This window comes from Stegostoma tigrinum, chromosome 16 (assembly GCF_030684315.1).
Source record: "Stegostoma tigrinum isolate sSteTig4 chromosome 16, sSteTig4.hap1, whole genome shotgun sequence".
NCBI classification, from domain to species: Eukaryota; Metazoa; Chordata; class Chondrichthyes; order Orectolobiformes; family Stegostomatidae; genus Stegostoma; species Stegostoma tigrinum.
Window position 1 is genome coordinate 49,095,485 of NC_081369.1, and position 17,844 is coordinate 49,113,328.

Below are 17,844 nucleotides of genomic sequence, written 5' to 3' on the forward strand. Positions count from 1 at the left end.
GCTGGACAAGATGTAACTTCAAGTTATAAGGCCATTGAGGTCAGAACACAATATTACAAGAACCAGATTGAAAGTGATTTCAATAAAAAAATTTAAAATCCTTTTATTAATCTTGCAGCGTGACATTTTGTTTCTCTCCCATATCCACAGAACTGCTGGAAAGTGTGAAATTGGTTCATAAACCAGTATCTTTGCAACCTCGAGGTCTGATCAACAAAAGCAATTGGTGCTACATCAATGCTGTATCCTTAAAATCTGAATACAACATGGTATCTAAGAACCGAACAAGCTGTTTGTACAGTGGAAACGCTAGAAATGAAGGCTGTAGTTTTGAATTGGGAGAGAAAGAAGTTGCTGTGTTGTAATATCCAGAAATGTATTTTATAACCATTTTTGTGAAGAACTTGGTGAAATAAATTTTAAAGTTCTAAAATATTCTGATGGGTAGTTAAGTAAATTTTTGATTAATGTTTCTTACTGCTAATGTGTTCCAGTTAGAAGAAAGCAGTACTAGAAATATCTCGAAACCAGTCGAATCAAAATTTCATAATTTGCAAGTGACTCCATTAAGATTGTGCCTATGGGAAATCTTCCATCAAACATTTCTCCAGTTACCTCCCAAAGATTTTTTTAAAAATATATTATCAACAGGTTGTGTAATTTTTATTGCCCAGCTATGTCCAATTGCTGAAGCACAGTAAACTTGAATATAACAGCAGACTGCCAACTGGAATTCTCTAGTAACCAGGATTTGACTGCTGAATTTTCCTTTTTTAAAAAAACCACTCACTTTGCAAGTTAATGCTTTCTTTAAAAGCAGCCACTAATGATGTGTACATTGTAAATTTGCAAGAGTTGTTCTTGGGCTTTAGACAAATATCATTGGTTTGAGTCAGTTTTGATTATTGTATTGTGGGGTCAGTTGCTCAGAGCAACCATCAGTGAAACTGACAGTTGGATTTTTTTTGTTTAAAAGCAGATCTGATGATCGTGATGTAAGTGTTCTTCCAAAGTGGTGTTTAATTGTGATGTGCTGCTGTGCAGTGGCCTTTGATTGCTCAGCTACTTCCCCTGTCCACCACACACCTTGAGAAGCATTTTTCCTTTGGTCACTGTAATTCTCTATCATCTGACCTTTTTGATTACGTGCCATCGCCTATTCCTCAAAGATGCTAGATTACAAAGATTCTACTGTGGTTTGCATTTATTCTATTTAATTTTAAGTGGAAACACATTGTGTGGCACTTCAGAGACTTGGGATTTAGTTAACGGTCACCCATAAATAAATTTCAATTTGAACACTTCAAGATATTCACTTCAGATTTTTGCAGTAAGCCGTTGTGAATACATGCAAGTAAAATGGAAAACTTGATGTTTCTTAAGAGGTAGATTGAATATAAAGTCAAATTAAAATTAAATTGAAGCATGAGAAGTAGTTTTAATTGATGCTTATTTGGGGGATGCTTCCAGAGAATGCAGTCATGTACATTATTGCTGTTGTTCAATCTCACTAAAGACTGAGATGTCTGACTGGAGCTCCTGGTTTTGCAAAACAATCAGCATCTATTAGTTTTTAATCAACAGACGATGGTCTTGAATGCATTTCAGTTGTATTAATGAGTGCACAGTATTTTGGAAAGAAGGCGTGAAATGTAACACTTATAACCATTGGGCAAATTTTGGGTAATGTATAAATTAGCAAAACTGAGATTTTTTCCAAATTTATTTTTCCTGAATCTTAAGAAACATTTTGTTCTTAGTTGGTATGCTCATCCTGGCTGAATGCTAGCACGGATAGAAGGCTGGCTGTCGGCAGAAAGCAGAGAGTGGGGTGAGAAGGGTCTTTCTCAAAATGGCAGTCGGGGACAAGTGATGTTCCACAAGGGTTAGTGGGGGGACCACAACTTTTAATCTTTATACACCCAGATGAAGCATCTGAGGGCATTCTGGCTAAATTCGCAGATGGTACAAAGATAGGTGGAAGGACAGGTAGCATTGAGGAGGTGGGGAGACTGCAGAAGGATTTGGACAGGTCAGGAGAGTGGACGAAGTGGTGGCAGATGGAGTATAACTTGGGAAAGTGTGAGGTCATGCACTTTGGTCAGAAGAATAAAAGCATGAACTATTTTCTAAATAGGGAGAAAATTCAGAAGTGTGAAGTGCAAAGAGACTTGGGAGTTCTAATCCAGGATTCTCTCAAGGTAAACTTGCAGGTTGAGTCGGTTGTTAGGAAGGCACGTGCAATTTTAGCATTTATTTTGAAAGGACTAGAATATAAAAGTGTGGATGTACTTCTGAGGCTCTAGAAGGCTCTGGTGAGGCCACATTTGGAGTATTGTGCACACTTCTGGCCCCATGTCTCAAAAGGTGTAATGGCCCTGGAGTGGGTTCAGAGGACATTCATGAGAATGGTCCCAGAAATGAAAAGCTTAATACAATGAATGTTTGAGGATTGGGCCTAAAATTGATGCACTTTAGATGGATGAGTGGGGATCTAATTGAAACTTGTTTATTGGTAGGAGAGACTAGGACCGAGGGCACAGCCTTAGCAAGGGGAATACTTTTTAGAACAGAAACGAGGAGAAACTTCTTTAGCCAGAGAGTGGTGAATCTGTGGAATTCACTGCCACAGAAGGCTGTGGAGACTGTGTCATTGAGTATATTTAAGATGGAGATAAATAGGTTCTTTATTACCAAGGGTTATGGGGAGAAAGCGGGAGAATAGCATTGAGAAATTTATCAGCTGTGATTGAATAGCAGAACAGATTTGATGGGCTGAATGCTAATTTCTGCTTCTGTGTCTTATGGTCTTATGGAATGGCTGACTCCAGTGCTAGAACAGTTGTGAAGTTGCCTTGAAATGGAAGGGTTGTTTACTTGTCCCATTCAAGTCAAATTTATTTCACTTTTCTGTGCTAGCCCCAACGTTTGGTTCAGTTTGAATCAAGATTGAGAAGCTTGGTGTTTATGACATTGCAATATTTCTAAGAAATTGGTATGGGAAGCAAAATGCATCCGTTTAACCTTTTTTTCTTTTTCTCTTCCTCCGTGTGTTAAGTTAACATTGTTGGAGGGCCCTTTGAGCATTTTATGCAGCATGTGTTATCTCAAATCACTTGATAGGACATCACTGTATGTAATGGAAAATAAAAGTGTGCACAGATGGTGCAGTATTTGAATAAGCAGGAGCTAGTCACAGGCCCTTGTTTTGTGTGGTTTTCAATATCCACCTGAAACTCTAAATGTATGTTATAATGCAGTTACACATTACACGTGATGAAAATTTATTAATGCCCTTCCACTTTCAATATCTTGACATGAAATTTCAAGTATTGTGGATTGCAGACTGTAAGCAAATAGAACAACTGGAACAATTCTGCCCTTAACTAATATGACAGACACTGCAAGCTTTGGTTGCTTGCCCACCCATGTATCACCTGATGAAGTCTATTCCCATATATAGTGAGACGCAGAGACCTCGCAGTTCGACACCAATGCTTGATAGTTTGTACGTATTACATATGTTTATATATGTATTTCCCATATTCTTGGTAAATGCTGAAGATAATATGGTCAGGTCTGCACAGTTCAATATAAAATTTGGGAGCTGTTTGGTGACATCAGCGTTGCCAACTGTGTACCCAATATTAAACAGATTTTACACGTTAAAATTTCTACTTTACCTTTTGAGACATTGTTTGCAATTTTAATGTAATAGTATCATCAAAATCTCATTAATTTGTAATTAATTTTATTATCATATTTGAAAAATGTCCACGACCGCCCATGCTCCTTAATGTCAGCAAGTTCAGTCTTTGGTTTAAATGAAAGTAGGTCAGGTATAAAATTTATACGTGATCATAATGTGGTATATTTGATTTGATTGCTTTCTAAAAAGAGATTTATTTTTATCTTAAAGAATAAATATAGTCAAGAAATTGCTAAAAATGTTCTCTAAACTGAACGTGGTTCTGTTTTATTAATTAAATAGTGTTCGTCTGATGAATGAGTTCAGTACAATGCCAGTACCTTCCAAGCCAAAACTAGGTATGTAAGTTCGGTAACACATTAACCAGTGTAATGGTGTGCTAAAAGTGGCTTTATGCTAATACATGTAAAATGTCACGAAAATGACAAATTTGATTCTAGAATGCATAACTAGACTTTAGTTTTACATTTATGGTTATAATGTACCTAAATGAACAGTGTAGATTTTTCATTGTTAAATGTAGTTAACGTGGCTGTGCGAATGTTTTATGTCTGGATTTGAATACAATCTCTTCTGATAACCTTTTATAATTATGCAAGGTACTGGTGATAAAATTGTTAAAGATATTCGCACTGGAATTCCTTTCGAACCAACCTACATTTATAGAGTGCTGACGGTTATCAAGTCAAGCTTATCTGAAAAAGTAAGTTTAGGGTATTGTTTACCCTTAAGTAAATGTTAATTTTTTTTCTTAATCCCAAATGATGTTTTCGAGTTTCAGAATTTGGCACTTAAGTCCTTTTAGTACCTCTACTGCTGTGCTACTGCAGTTTGAATATGCAATGCTGCAGTGAAACTGCAAACAGAAGTTATGTAAAACCCAAGTGCTCTTTAACAATCCAAGTTGACTTTACAATTTGTGACAGTAAAATTCTGTATGTCAAAGTGGATCTTAAAAGGAAAAATTTATTGGCGGTAGAGTGCATGGTGCCATGGTTGGGATGCGAGTTTATGCCCATGACTTGTCCTCTCCCCTCTCTCCTCCCCCTACACCTGATTTGTTCCAATCTCTCTTTTAACAAAGTGGGAGGTGCTGAAGAGAGGCCATGCCCTTCCTCTCAGAGGAGAGTTGTCACCAAGCCATGCTCTTCCTGTGGTGATGAAAGGTATTTTTTAATAATCATGAGTTGTTTTTCACTCTGTCTGCAACCGACTATTTAATATTCCTACCCCAAGTCTCTATATATTGAAATCCCTTTTTCCTGATTTGAGAAATTCGAGAGACCTGCTCCATGTCACTACTGTGAACTGCTGGTGCGTAGTCAGCTGTTAGGTGAAGGAGGCTGTCTCAGCTTCTTGGAAAATCACCAAGTGACTCATCGATTTGGGATTTGTCCTAAACTTCTCCCCATTCCCCAATTCTCTACTGGGAGCCATCAATATCTTGTAATAACTTCACTGCACTTTTTGGAGTTCCAGCGTTATACATCATTGTGCTATCAAATGTAAATGATGACTGTGGTTTCATGCAATGCAAGGATTCTGTCTTGTCGTATCTGTTTCTCTGTTCACAGACTCGTAATTTAAAATTACAAGTGTGTTTGTGCTTTTGTGCAAAATACTTTTAATGGGTGCTTTTCATTGAACTACGTTACCGTTAGTCATTTGTTGTCAATTATGGAGCTGATTTACGCAAGTGAAGGTGTCAATGAAGGTAATATCTTGTGCACGTGGGTTAAACTTGAGATTGGATGTTGAACCGTCTGGCAAATCAGTTACAAGTGCTCATTGTAGATTACGGGCTAATTTAAATTAAACCGACTCAACTTCTTTCCAGTTTAATGTCAGTGCTTGTAACGTAAGCCCTGCAAGTGAAAATCTGAAATAAGATTTCCTCCACTGTGGACCTCCTTAAGCGAATGGTAGACAGCACTCAATAACAATCTTTAGTTATATTCCTATAAACTTAAAGAAAGCTTGGCAGGATAAATTTACCGTTGTGTTATCTCTCTTGAATTCAACAGCCTAGTTTTTCCGAACGCACCTTGCATTTTATCTAATTTATTGGTAGTTCAGGCTTACAGATTTCTGATGCAAGACAAGATACAATTTCAGAAGTTAGTTGCACTGTGCCAGTTGCCAGTTACCAAAATTTTTTTATCTTTAGTTAACAATTCTGGTGCAAGTAAGGAATGAAAGCCATCGGAGAATACTTTTTCCATGAGATTCATTCCTATGTTGAAATGGATTTTAGTATCTACATAATTGCTTCTAAGCCGTGATGATCCCATTTTGAGTGTTGAAAATTTTCATAATAACCCCTAAGTGATGGTAGGCGGGGATTGGTGGGAGACCTGTGAGAGCAAGTGGTGACTAGAATAGAGGGGGAGCTCCAAGACGCATCCATTGGTGCAATGGTCTAGTAAACCTTTTCTGAACTGCCTCCAATACACATTTACATCTTCCTTTTAAATAAGGTGATCAATACAGTACGCAGTAAGCCAGTCTGCTCTTCTGCCCAATGTCTTATTTCTTACACGTGAGATTTTATTTTCCACAATAACCTTTTGTGGTACCTCCTCGTAAGCCTTCTGAAAAGTGAAGTGCTGTACATGGTCTTGTTCCCCAACCCATGTTACTGCTTCAAAAAAAATTGAATAAATGGGTTAAACTTGATTTTCTTTTCGCAAAGCCAGTTACTCTGTCCGTCAATTTACCTAAGTGCCCTCTCATGATGTTTTTAATTATCTGTTAACATTTACCCATGATAGATGCTAAACTAACAGGCATCTTACATTCTGCTTTCTGTTGCCCCATCCCCTTTGAACTCACTCCTTTCCAATCTAATGGAACTTTCCCTGTATCTAGGGAATTTTGAAAAATTGAACTAATGCATCAGTTCTCTTACTAGCTACTTTAACACTCTAGGATGAAAATCATTATGAGCTGGACCTGTTCCAATAATTTGCTAAGTGCTACTTCCCTGATAATTATCTCAAATTCCTCCCACAGTTTGAATTCCTGATTGCCGACTACTTCTGGAATGGTTACCTGTATCCTCATGTAGTGAAGACCGATGTAAAATAACAATTCGTCTACTACCCCTTATTTTCCATCATCATTTCTATAGGCTTATTTTCTACAGAACCAATGTTTGTTTTAACATTGCTGTTTTAAATAGCTGTCAAAGGTATGCCTTGTCCTTATTTTTAAGTTAACTGTCATGTCACAAGATCTTTTTATTCCACCTATGGACACAGACAAAGCCTCCATTTACTCTGTCTCACCTGAAAGATATCTTAACCACAAAGCTTGGATTATTTGCCCAAGTCTCGGGTAAGGAATAGAAACCATAACTCTGTCTCAAAAGTGAGATTGCAGGCATGTTTTACTTTCAGGTTTCAATTTGTAATATCTATTTTGTTCAATAAATGTAGTAAAAAATTCACTGTTGGGTTTCACATAAGTCTGACCATTCCATCAACAATGGCACATTTAAGATGTCTCTGGGGGGAAAAAAAATCCTTCTTCTGACTTGGTGGTAATGTTTTCTACAACTGAAGATTCTTTCTTCTTAAACAAACGACTTTCTCTTAACAAATGTGCTGTAGTTGTAACCTCATCCCTTGTGTAGGCTCTGTAACTATTGCTTTTGTTTTGATCAGATTGTACTCCAGAAATCGGGTTCATAAATGGCTGCATTAACTACAGCTTGCATTGTCTGGTACTCTGCTGCCATGTCTTTTCCCATTTGAAGGAAACTATTTATATATTCAAGGGAGACTGCTAATTTTAGCAAGCTTACTCTGAAATAAATGTTTTATAAATTTTTTCCTTGACAAAATGGTTATGTTTGGAACTGACAGGTTCACTACAGAGTGCCAGCATGGGGCTCAATGGCTGTGATGTCTCCATAACTGTCTGAGATTTCCTGAAAACCCAGTTAAGCTTTCATTTCTACTTGTGCTATATTCTGTTGTCAAAGTCTCACTTGAAATCAATGTATTTCCTCAGTTGGTACATGTCTCTGAATTGGAACATTTTAGATTTAAGCATTCCTCCAGGACTGGAGGGCTAAAACTGAGTTGACTCCGTTGTAGTAATGAACATTTGCTGTAGGAAAAATGTTGAAACATCAAGTTAAAGCTGTATATCTGTGTTCCGATGAGCCATGTGAATGCTGAAGATCTTTGGATTACAAACCTGGCGTGGAGCAGTATGTTATCTCAGGGTCATACTTCATTCCTTACTCATGAGCAGCACTTAAATGAATTCTTCATTCATCTCTTTACTGTTTGTGGACCTTGTTGTGCAACTTGGCTGCTACAGTTATACTTAACATGTACATTTCTGAAATAATGACTAATTGATTGGATTAAAAACCTTGATGTATTCTGAAAAGTTCTATTTACATTGTGATAATAAAATGTTACTTTTTTCCTGCTGAAACTTTTGGTCACTGTTTTGGCCTGCTTTTAGAAAATATGTTCTAACTAATAGATCTTACTTTTCCTTGTTTAGGGTCGTCAAGAGGATGCAGAGGAATATCTGGGTTTCATTTTAAATGGTCTTCATGAAGAAATGTTGGCACTGAAAAAACTGATTACTCCTCAGGATGAAAGTAAGAGATCTTTATATCCCCTCTTCCCAGAATTTTGTAGTTTCTTAAAACGTGATTGTGTATCTTGTGAAAGTTGTACATCCAAAGCCAGTCTTTTAAATTAAATGCCATCGGGCCAGTGTAATATTTTTACGTAATTAGCCTGCCTGCTTGATTTGGGCCCAAAAAAGACTGTTGCAATATTATTTAGTAACAAACAATAACACTAAACAGTTTAGATATTAATTCTCTAACATTAGAAATATTATCAATGCACATGCTGATATCATACAAATTAATTATGACACTTAACTCTCAAATCTTCAAACTCACACTAATCGTTATTTGAATCACTAAATACTTCATCCCAGTAGCTTGGGTGTGCAACATAATTTAGATCTTCCTCATCCACATCATTATTGGCGGTGCTGATAAAGGTGGCATCATCATTCTATAATTGCCCGCAGTATATATGTCCATACGTGTTAGGAGCAAAAATAGGGCAATTTGGCCCCTCAACTCGTGCAATTTGATAAGGTTGTGACTGATATGACAGTAGCCTCTTCTTTTTTGTCTTCCCACATAGCCATGCATTTTGTCTGACAGTGAAATCAATCTAACTTAACCTTTAATAAAAGCTAAAAGGACTGTAAATCGGGAACAAAAACAGAAGTTGCTGGAAAAACTCAGCAGGTCTGTGGGCATCTGTGAATAAACATCAGTTAATGTTTCAGATCCGGTGACTCTTCCTTAGAACAGTGATATTTGGAGACTTCTCCTCCCTATACTCCAAAACCACCTGTTATTTGCTTTCCCTTAGTGCCTTCTCTATGAGGAGCTTAGTTGCAGTTACGGTGTGTCAGAAATGGAGGGAGTGAATGTTTGAGTGTCTGGTCAAGTGAGCTGGATTGACCTAGATGGTATCAGGCTTCTTGTTGAAACTGCACTAATTCAGGGAAGTGAAGATGATTCTAGCATACCATTGTGGCTTGTAAGTTTTGGAAAGGCTTTGGAGAGTCCTAAGTGTGAACTACTCGTTCCATAATGCCAAAACTCTCGGTGGCTCTTCTAGCCCCAGAATTTGGACAACTGTCCAGTCAAGTATGGTGTGAATGCTATGTGCCATTTATCAGTCAAAGCCCAAATTGTGCTGAATGCAGACAAGGAGGGGTTCATTATCTGAGAAATTGCACATGCTGCAGAGCACTATGCAATCACCAGCAAACATCCCAACTTCTGACATGATAATGGATAGGAAGTCATTGAAACAGCTGAAGATGGTTGCGTCATCCTGAGGAATTCTTGTGCAGAGGTGGCTGACCTCCAACAATCATGACCATCTTAGTGTTAACTATGACTCCAAGCAGCAGGTAATGCTATTCCTTAATGACATTGACACCAGTTTATTTGGCTCCTTGTTGCCATACTAGATCAAATACTGTCTTGATGTCAATCATTGGCACTCGCTGTCACATCACTTCTGGAGATTGTTCAAATACAAACAGAAGAACCAAAGCTGTAATGAGATCAGGAGCTGAGTGGCTGTGGCAGACCCTAAATGACCATCAGTGAATAGGTTATTGCTGAGCAAGGACTGCTTGATAGCACTGGTGATGGCAACGTCCATCGCTTTGACAGGGATGAAGTTGAGTGGGACAGCCAAGTTTGTCACTACTATAAGCAAATTAATAAGACTCATTTCCTAAACTGTCATCACAGCGGGGTGCCTACCAGGTGAGCAGTTTGGCTCCAACTGTTTATATTAATGTTTAAGTATTTAAGGAGTTCATCACTTGGGTAAAGTGTTTTCGCAAGTACTAAGTTGAAGGAATTTCAGTGTATTGAAATGTTTGTATTAGTCAGCTGTTTTTTTTTCCAGTAAATGTCAGTGTTAGTAGACAAGTTTTATTTTACTTCTGTCAGTATGTCTCCTGAGGTATGCCCATTACGTATACTGAGAGCATTCACTTGGAGAGGAAAGAAGATATGACTTGGCACTGAGTTACCATAGGGGCTTTAGAGGGTTATGGGGATATTTGAAAATATAAGGGATTGATTGGAGATGGGTATGTATTTGCCTGGGGCATAATCAGAAGTCACATGACACCAGGTTATAATCCAACAGGTGTAATTGAAATCACAAGCTTTTGGAGTGCTACTCCTTTGTCAGCTGAAGTGGAGGAAAGCACATGTGCACAAAATTTATAGGCAGAGAGATAACTGCAAGATAATTATAGGTAATTAAGAGTGCCAAAAGATAGTACACCATGGTGTGAGTGGATTGTTGACAGGCTGAATAACAAGGCTTTGCAAGTGATCAAAAGTGTCAAGACTGTGTGAGTGAAGTGTTAACAGATCTGAGACATAATTACAAAAAATCAAAACTAAATTGTTTCTTCAGACAAACCAAATGGCTGTAATAATATGATAGGTATAACGAGTTTTGAGAAGATTTGTAGTTCAGGTTGAGGTTCTGGATGTGAGTTTGCTCGCTGAGCTGGAAGATTAGTTTTCAGACGTTTCGTCACCATTCTAGGTAACATCATCAGTGAGCCTCCGCCAAAGCGCTGGTCCCGCTTTCTATTTATCTGGTTAGGTTTCCTTGGGTTGGTGATGTTAGATAAATAGAACCAGATAAATAGAAAGCGGGACATAACACCAGCGCTTCGTCGGAGGCTCACTGATGATGTTACCTAGAATGGTGATGAAACGTCTGAAAACTAATCTTCCAGCTCAGCGAGCAAACTCACATCCATGATAGTTATAAGATTCGCATGAGGAGGGTCGAACCAAAGAAACAAGAATTGCAAAGTTGTACAAATTAAGGTAGAGACAATAACAAGTAATCAAGGTGATGGTATCAAAACAGAACAGTAAGGAAGTTTATACAAACACAAAACAGTACAGTGAGGTTACACGTAGAGCGACATGAGCCCTAGATCACTGTTGATGCGTATGGAACTTGACTATAGGTTCCTGCTTGGCAATTCTGTGTCGTCGTTTATCGTGAAGATCGCCTTGGAGGATGCTGATCTGAAGTTCGGAGGCTGAATTCCCTTGACTGCTGAAGTGTTCACTGACTGGGAGGGAACACTCCTGTCTGACAAATTAGTTTGACTATAGTGCCATCTTATTTGGAATTTTTGCCGTTATTGTGTCTGCCTTAATTAATTGGATCATATATCGTTCCCTTCACTTGCTGTTCAGCTGTTGATATTTTACTCACACTATTGGACACTTTTGATCACCTGCAAAGCTGTCAATCAGCCTGTCAACACTCCAGTCACACCATGTGTGCTATCTTTTGGCACCCTTAATTATCATGCAGTTAACTCTCTGCCTATAAATTCTGTGCTAGTGTGCTTCTCTCCACTTCACCTGACAGACAAGCAGCACTTGGAAAGCTTGTGATTTCAAATAAACCTGTTGGACTATAACCTAGTGTTGTGTCACTTCCTATTGTGTACACCCCAGTCCAACGCTGGCACCTCCACCCATGCCGGGGGCACGTGGGGCCACTTGGGGTAATTGAACGAAGGTTGGCCTGGCGTGTGTTTGAGGCATGGGAGTAGGTGTAGGTCTTTAATCGGCATGGATGGGGGAAATGAGGGATGAGGGCAGAAGAGAAGTTTTACGTTTTAGGTTTTGGACACATGCTGGAATCCACAAACTGGCCTTTCCCCTGACCTGCCTTCAGAACTAGTAGCTTTCTTGATACTCTTCCTAGATCAACCAACCTAACTCCCATTCCAGGCCATCTCACTGGACCAGATTTGAGGAATGTAGCTAATAAAATGTGAGGCTGGATGAACACAGCAGGCCAAGCAGCATCTCAGGAGCACAAAAGCTGACATTTCGGGCCTAGACCCTTCATCAGAGAGGGGGATGGGGAGAGGGCTTGGGGTGGGAGGAAGGGATGGGTGAGAGGAAAAACAGGTTAGGGAGGCAGAGACAGGTTGGACTGGTTTTGGGATGCAGTGGGTGGAGGGGTAGAGCTGGGCTGGTTGTGTGGTGCAGTGAGGGGAGGGGATGAACTGGGCTGGTTGTGGGATGCAGTGGGGGAAGGGGAGATTTTGAAACTGGTGAAGTCCACATTGATACCATTAGGCTGCAGGGTTCCCAGGCGGATTATGAGTTGCTGTTCCTGCAACCTTCGGGTGGCATCATTGTGGCACTGCAGGAGGCCCATGATGGACATGTCATCTAAAGAATGGGAGGGAGAGTGGAAATGGTTTGCGACTGGGAGGCTTGGGGACCGCTTTGCAGAACACCTTCGCTCAGTTCGCAACAAACAATTGCACCTCCCAGTCGCAAACCATTTCCACTCCCCCTCCCATTCTTTAGATGACATGTCCATCATAGGTCTCCTGCAGTGCCACAATGATGCCACCCGAAGGTTGCAGGAACAGCAGCTCATATTCGGCCTGGGAACCCTGCAGCCTAATGGTATCAATGTGGACTTCACCAGTTTCAAAATCTCCCCTTCCCCCACCGCATCCCAAAACCAGCCCAGCTCTTCCCCTCCACCCACTGCATCCCAAAACCAGTCCAACCTGCCTCTGCCTCCCTAACCTGTTCTTCCTCTCACCCATCCCTTTCTCCCACCCGAAGCCACACCCCCATCTACCTACTAACCTCATCCGACCTCCTTGACCTGTCCGTCTTCCCTGGACTGACATATCCCCTCCCTACCTCCCCACCCATACTCTCTCCACCTATCTTCTTTACTCTCCATCTTCGGTCCGCCTCCCCCTCTCTCCCTATTTATTCCAGAACCCTCACCCCATCCCCCTCTCTGATGAAGGGTCTAGGCCCGAAACGTCAGCTTTTGTGCTCCTGAGATGCTGCTTGGCCTGCTGTGTTCTTCCAGCCTCACATTTTATTATCTTGGATTCTCCAGCATCTGCAGTTCCCACTATCTTTGAGGAACGTAGCTGTTCATTTTTAAAGATTGAGTCCTTGGTGCAAGGACTTCTGCTTGGTTTCTGCTTATAAAGTACAGGACATTTTGCTCTAAAGTTAATAGGGAGCAATTTAATCGTAATAAAAGTTGTCTGCTGAGATGTGGAGAAATATCTTCTTGTAATGAATTAGTATTATTCTGGAATTTATTCCCCTACTCATGCAGAACCCAGAGGGAACAAAAAAACTACTTTTAACTATAGTTTGCACTTTTTGTTGAATAACTGTTCATACCTAGCACTGAATTCGTAAAATAAAAAAAACTCCTGCATAGTCTTTTCATAACCCAACTTGAATTAGCGGGCGTGTATAATTTCTTGGCAGTTGCAAATAGTTTTCTATTCCACTTTTAATCAAGAATCATTCAAAGATTTGTAAAACCCTTTTAATAGAATAAAAAATGTCAGTAAAAAAGCCAAGAGATAACGAGGTGCAGAGCTGGATGAATGCAGCAGGTCAAGCAGTATCATAGGAGCAGGAAAGCTTGACGTTTTGGGCTTAGAGCTCGGTTTGTAGTAAAAATCCATTACCTTAGCTTTAGGAAAGGAAGTGATCTTTATCTGTTGTTACCTATGTGTGGTTTCAGACCCTCAGCTCTGAAATACCGAACAAGTCAGAGTCATATCTAACTGCTGCATGAATCAGGATTAAAACCAAGTGGAGCATCCAACATTAACTTCAACAGTGGACACACCGAGACATACAAAGCCCAGTCCACCCTGCAAAGGCATCCTCATGAATATTGTGTTCAATAATTCTGAAAAATTTGGAGAACTTGTCCCACAGAATAGTAAGACATCAATCTGATATAATCATTCTGACAGAACCAAGTCTGTTATCCACCATACCAGATTCCTCCTCCCTCAGTATGCTCTGTTCCATTAGTGAGACAGACCTGTTGGAGATGGAGCAGTGTTGTGGTTTGCAAAAGGGAGAGTCTGGCCTGGGAACCTCAACGTTGGCTCTGGAGCCTATGAAGTCTTGAAATCAGATAAAAGATGCACAAGATAACTTTCTACTGATTTGCTGTCAACTAATTTCCAGCTTCAGTACCTCTGATCAGTATTGCTCCACGTTGAGCATAATATAGAGAAAGGACTGAGAATAACAAGAGCGCACAATGTATGCTGAAGAGGGGAGGATATCCGTCTCTTAAGAGTGGCTCGGCCTGATTTGTTGAGTGTGACCAAATTAGCCTTGCAGTACATGGTGAGACAATGGAGGAAAAATCGTCCTCCATCATCAGCCAGTTGCAGGTATAGTCCATGATAGTACTGGCAGCAGCGCCTAGCTACCATACTCTTCAAGGTTATATTTGCATGCTGATGATATGTTTCTCTCCATGTGGCCCTCCCAGTTCGCTGGTCTAGCAGTTCAAAGCTGGAAGGTCATAATCCTCTAAAACCATTGTCAGCAGCAGAACCATACACTGTTATTGTAAGCTTGGGACTAGCTTGTTCCTCACAAGCCATGAGATCAGCCCTGCTTCATTGATGAGCAGATGTGACTGTGCCAGGAGAAGCACCATCAGGTATACTTAAAAATGAAGTGGAACCTGTTGAAACTAAACCGTGCATCAGTTATGCTAGAATTAGTATACTACAGACAAATTAAGGGATTTCCCAGCTAACAGGTCAGAGCTCTGCAGTCACATCACATCCAGTTGTGAATGGTGGCAGACAGTTAAACAATCAACTTGGCAAAAGGGCTCATGAATATTGCCACCCTACATTTGTACATTTGCTGGAATCTGTCTTTAGTCAGGAGTTCCAAATTGATGATTCATCTTGGACACTTCCTGAAGTCTCACCATTCGAAAAGGCAGTCCCTTCGTCAATCCAGTTTGCTCTGTGCCGGCCAGGAAATGATGAACAGTACTAGATACATCAAAGGCTGTGTGTCCTGACAACGTGCTGGCTATTGCACTAAAGACCTTTGCTCTAGAACTTTGTGTTTTTTGCCAAGGAATTCTAACATAGTTACAACAGTGGCATTTCTCAGCATTGTTGACAATTGTAGAGGTATATCCTTTCCACCACGCAGAACCAATCCAATCCAGGCAGTTGTCACCTCAAAATCTACAGATCAAGATGGAGATGCTTGCTTTTGTAGTGAGAATTTGGACCCAAGTATGACTTATATTCATGCCTAACTACAGAATTTATTTTTTCAAAAGTCCTATTCCCACAAGTGCTGGGACATACTAAATGTAGTCTGTAAACAGCTGTGAGGTTTATTGTTTTTTTTAAAAATGTTCATAACAGGAAATGTTGTTTCAAACGGACCTGAATTGCAACAAGGACTTGAAGAAGACTTGGAGGAGCAAAGTGAAGGCAGCGAGGATGAATGGGAGCAAGTAGGACCCCGAAATAAAACCTCTGTTACTCGGCAATCTGACTTCATTCGAACCCCTATCACTGATGTCTTTGGTGGGCACATCAGGTAGTGTATATTCTGTGAGCTTTTAATGAGTTATTCTACAATCATTGTTTTATACTTTCCCTGGAATTAATGCAAATTTCATGTTCTTGTGACTTGCCCATGCACTATTTAAAACTAAGGGTTTCCTATTTAAGAAAGAGAATTATTTTCTTGGAGAATTGCGGATACTTGGAACTCTGCAGTGGAAGTGAGGTTATTGAATATTTTTGAAGACAAAAGTAGGTAGACTCTTGAGTAATGAGAGTGTCAAAGCTTATTGCAGATAGGCAATAAGCTGGGTTGAGATCATATCAAAAGCTAGAGGGGCAAATTGGCCACCTACCAATTTGTTGTAAGGTAAGTGAGAGGTGTTGCGTTTTGGAAAGGTGGATCAGGGCAGGGCTTGTACGCTTAATGGTTTAAAAAAAAAGACCTTGGGGTGTAGGTTCATAGTTCCGAGAAGGTGAAGTTACAGGTAAACAATAGTGAAGAAGGCTAGTGGTATGCTTGCCTTTATTGGTCATTGCATTGAATATAGAATTGGGATGTTACTTTGTGGCTGTATAGGACATTGGTCAGGCCACTTTTGGAATGCAGCATTCAGTTCTGGTCTCCCTGCTGGAACAAAGATTCTAAACTTGAAAGTGTGCAGAAAAGATTTACAAGAATGTTGCCAGGTTTAGTGAGTTTAAGCTATGTGGAGAGGCTGAATAGGCTGTGGCTATTTCCTTTCGAATGTCAGAGGCAGAAGGGTGACCATACAGAAGTTTATAAATCGTGAAGGTCAAGGATAGGGTGAATGGCCAAGATTTTTTTCTCCAGGGTAGGGGAGTCCAAAGCTGGAGGGCACAAGTTTAGTGTGAGAGGAGAAAGATTTAAAAGGGCCCTAAGGGGCCACTTTTCAGGTAGAGGGTGGTGTGTGTATGGACTGAGTTGATGGAGGCTGATACAATTACAACATTTTAAAAGCACCTGGATGGTACATGAATAGGAAGGGTTGAGAGAGACACGGGCCAAATGCTGGCAGATGGGATTAGATTAGTTTAGGATATCTGGCAAGCACGATTAGCTGGCCTGCACGATATGTTTCTGTGCTGTGGAGTTCTGACTCGAATCCTGTAACTTTTTTCTGATGTTTGATTTGGTTTATTTGCATGAAACAATAAGATTGTTTCTGAGAAAACGAAGTCTTGCTCATCAAGGTGATTCATAAGAATGCCACTTAAAGAGGAAACCAACATTTTTACTCTGAGAAGAGAGTGCTTATTAGTTGGCAAGTGGACTCTTAGTAGTGGTGTTAATAGTTAATCACCAAATAATGATGATGGAGCAATGAACTATCAAGGTTTTTTAAATTTAAAAACAGGCAGATTTACTATTGATTGGTTTAAGGCATTGTCTTGGGAAATGAATCAGCAAATGGTTGTCAGCTACTTTATCGAAATGCAACAATTGAAGTGCACGTACATGTTCTTTGTCTTCAGGTTAGACGTATTAATGCAACCTTCTGTATATGGGCACACAATAGTGATCCTATGTGAGCAGTCTAAATTGATTGTCAGCATTTTTCTTTACACTCTCTGGATTACCCAACAAATGTTCTTCAGTGGCAGAAATGCTTTTGGTGTTAACTCTGCATTTTCTCCGTGACATCAGCTCTATCAATGACTACTTATTCAAAAATAAGCATTCTTCTCTCATGCAGTATAAGTTTTGGTCTCCCTTTAAAATAACGTACTTCTGAATTGTCCTGATGTGTGCAATTTGAAAAGCTTCAACAAGTTGAGTCTATTCAGCAATGTTCAAGTTCTGTACAACCAAAGGATTAATAATATTTTTCTTGTGAATGGACAGTGTACTGCTGCTGTCACCATTTAGCATGGATGGGAGCTTAGCTCATTTAGGGTGGCAATGTGAGTCCATGAATAGAAGGACTAGTGTGTAAAGTCAAAAGTTTATTTTTTTTTTGTTTAGGCGCTTGCCAAACTAAAGAGGAAGGCAATACATTAGTCAGCAATGTGGTTGCAGAACTAGTCTTAAAAAATGAGCCATGTCATTACAATGCTCCAATAAATAAACAGAAAAGCTGAGTAGCTAGATTTTGCTTCACCAAGAATCAATGTGATGGAAGAACCTTTCAGAATGATAAAAA

At 39.8% G+C, this 17,844-nt stretch overlaps 1 protein-coding gene across 1 annotated transcript in view; it reads left to right on the forward strand.

The window, feature by feature from the left end:
• Window positions 1-17,844, forward strand: part of usp10 (ubiquitin specific peptidase 10) — a 66,499-nt gene that overhangs the window by 25,989 nt on the left and 22,666 nt on the right. The window contains exons 5-10 of the mRNA XM_048546577.1: window positions 151-242; window positions 3,399-3,508; window positions 3,992-4,047; window positions 4,309-4,412; window positions 8,231-8,330; window positions 15,536-15,713. Coding sequence (XP_048402534.1) covers window positions 151-242; window positions 3,399-3,508; window positions 3,992-4,047; window positions 4,309-4,412; window positions 8,231-8,330; window positions 15,536-15,713 — 640 coding nt within the window. The remainder of the gene's footprint in view (window positions 1-150; window positions 243-3,398; window positions 3,509-3,991; window positions 4,048-4,308; window positions 4,413-8,230; window positions 8,331-15,535; window positions 15,714-17,844) is intronic.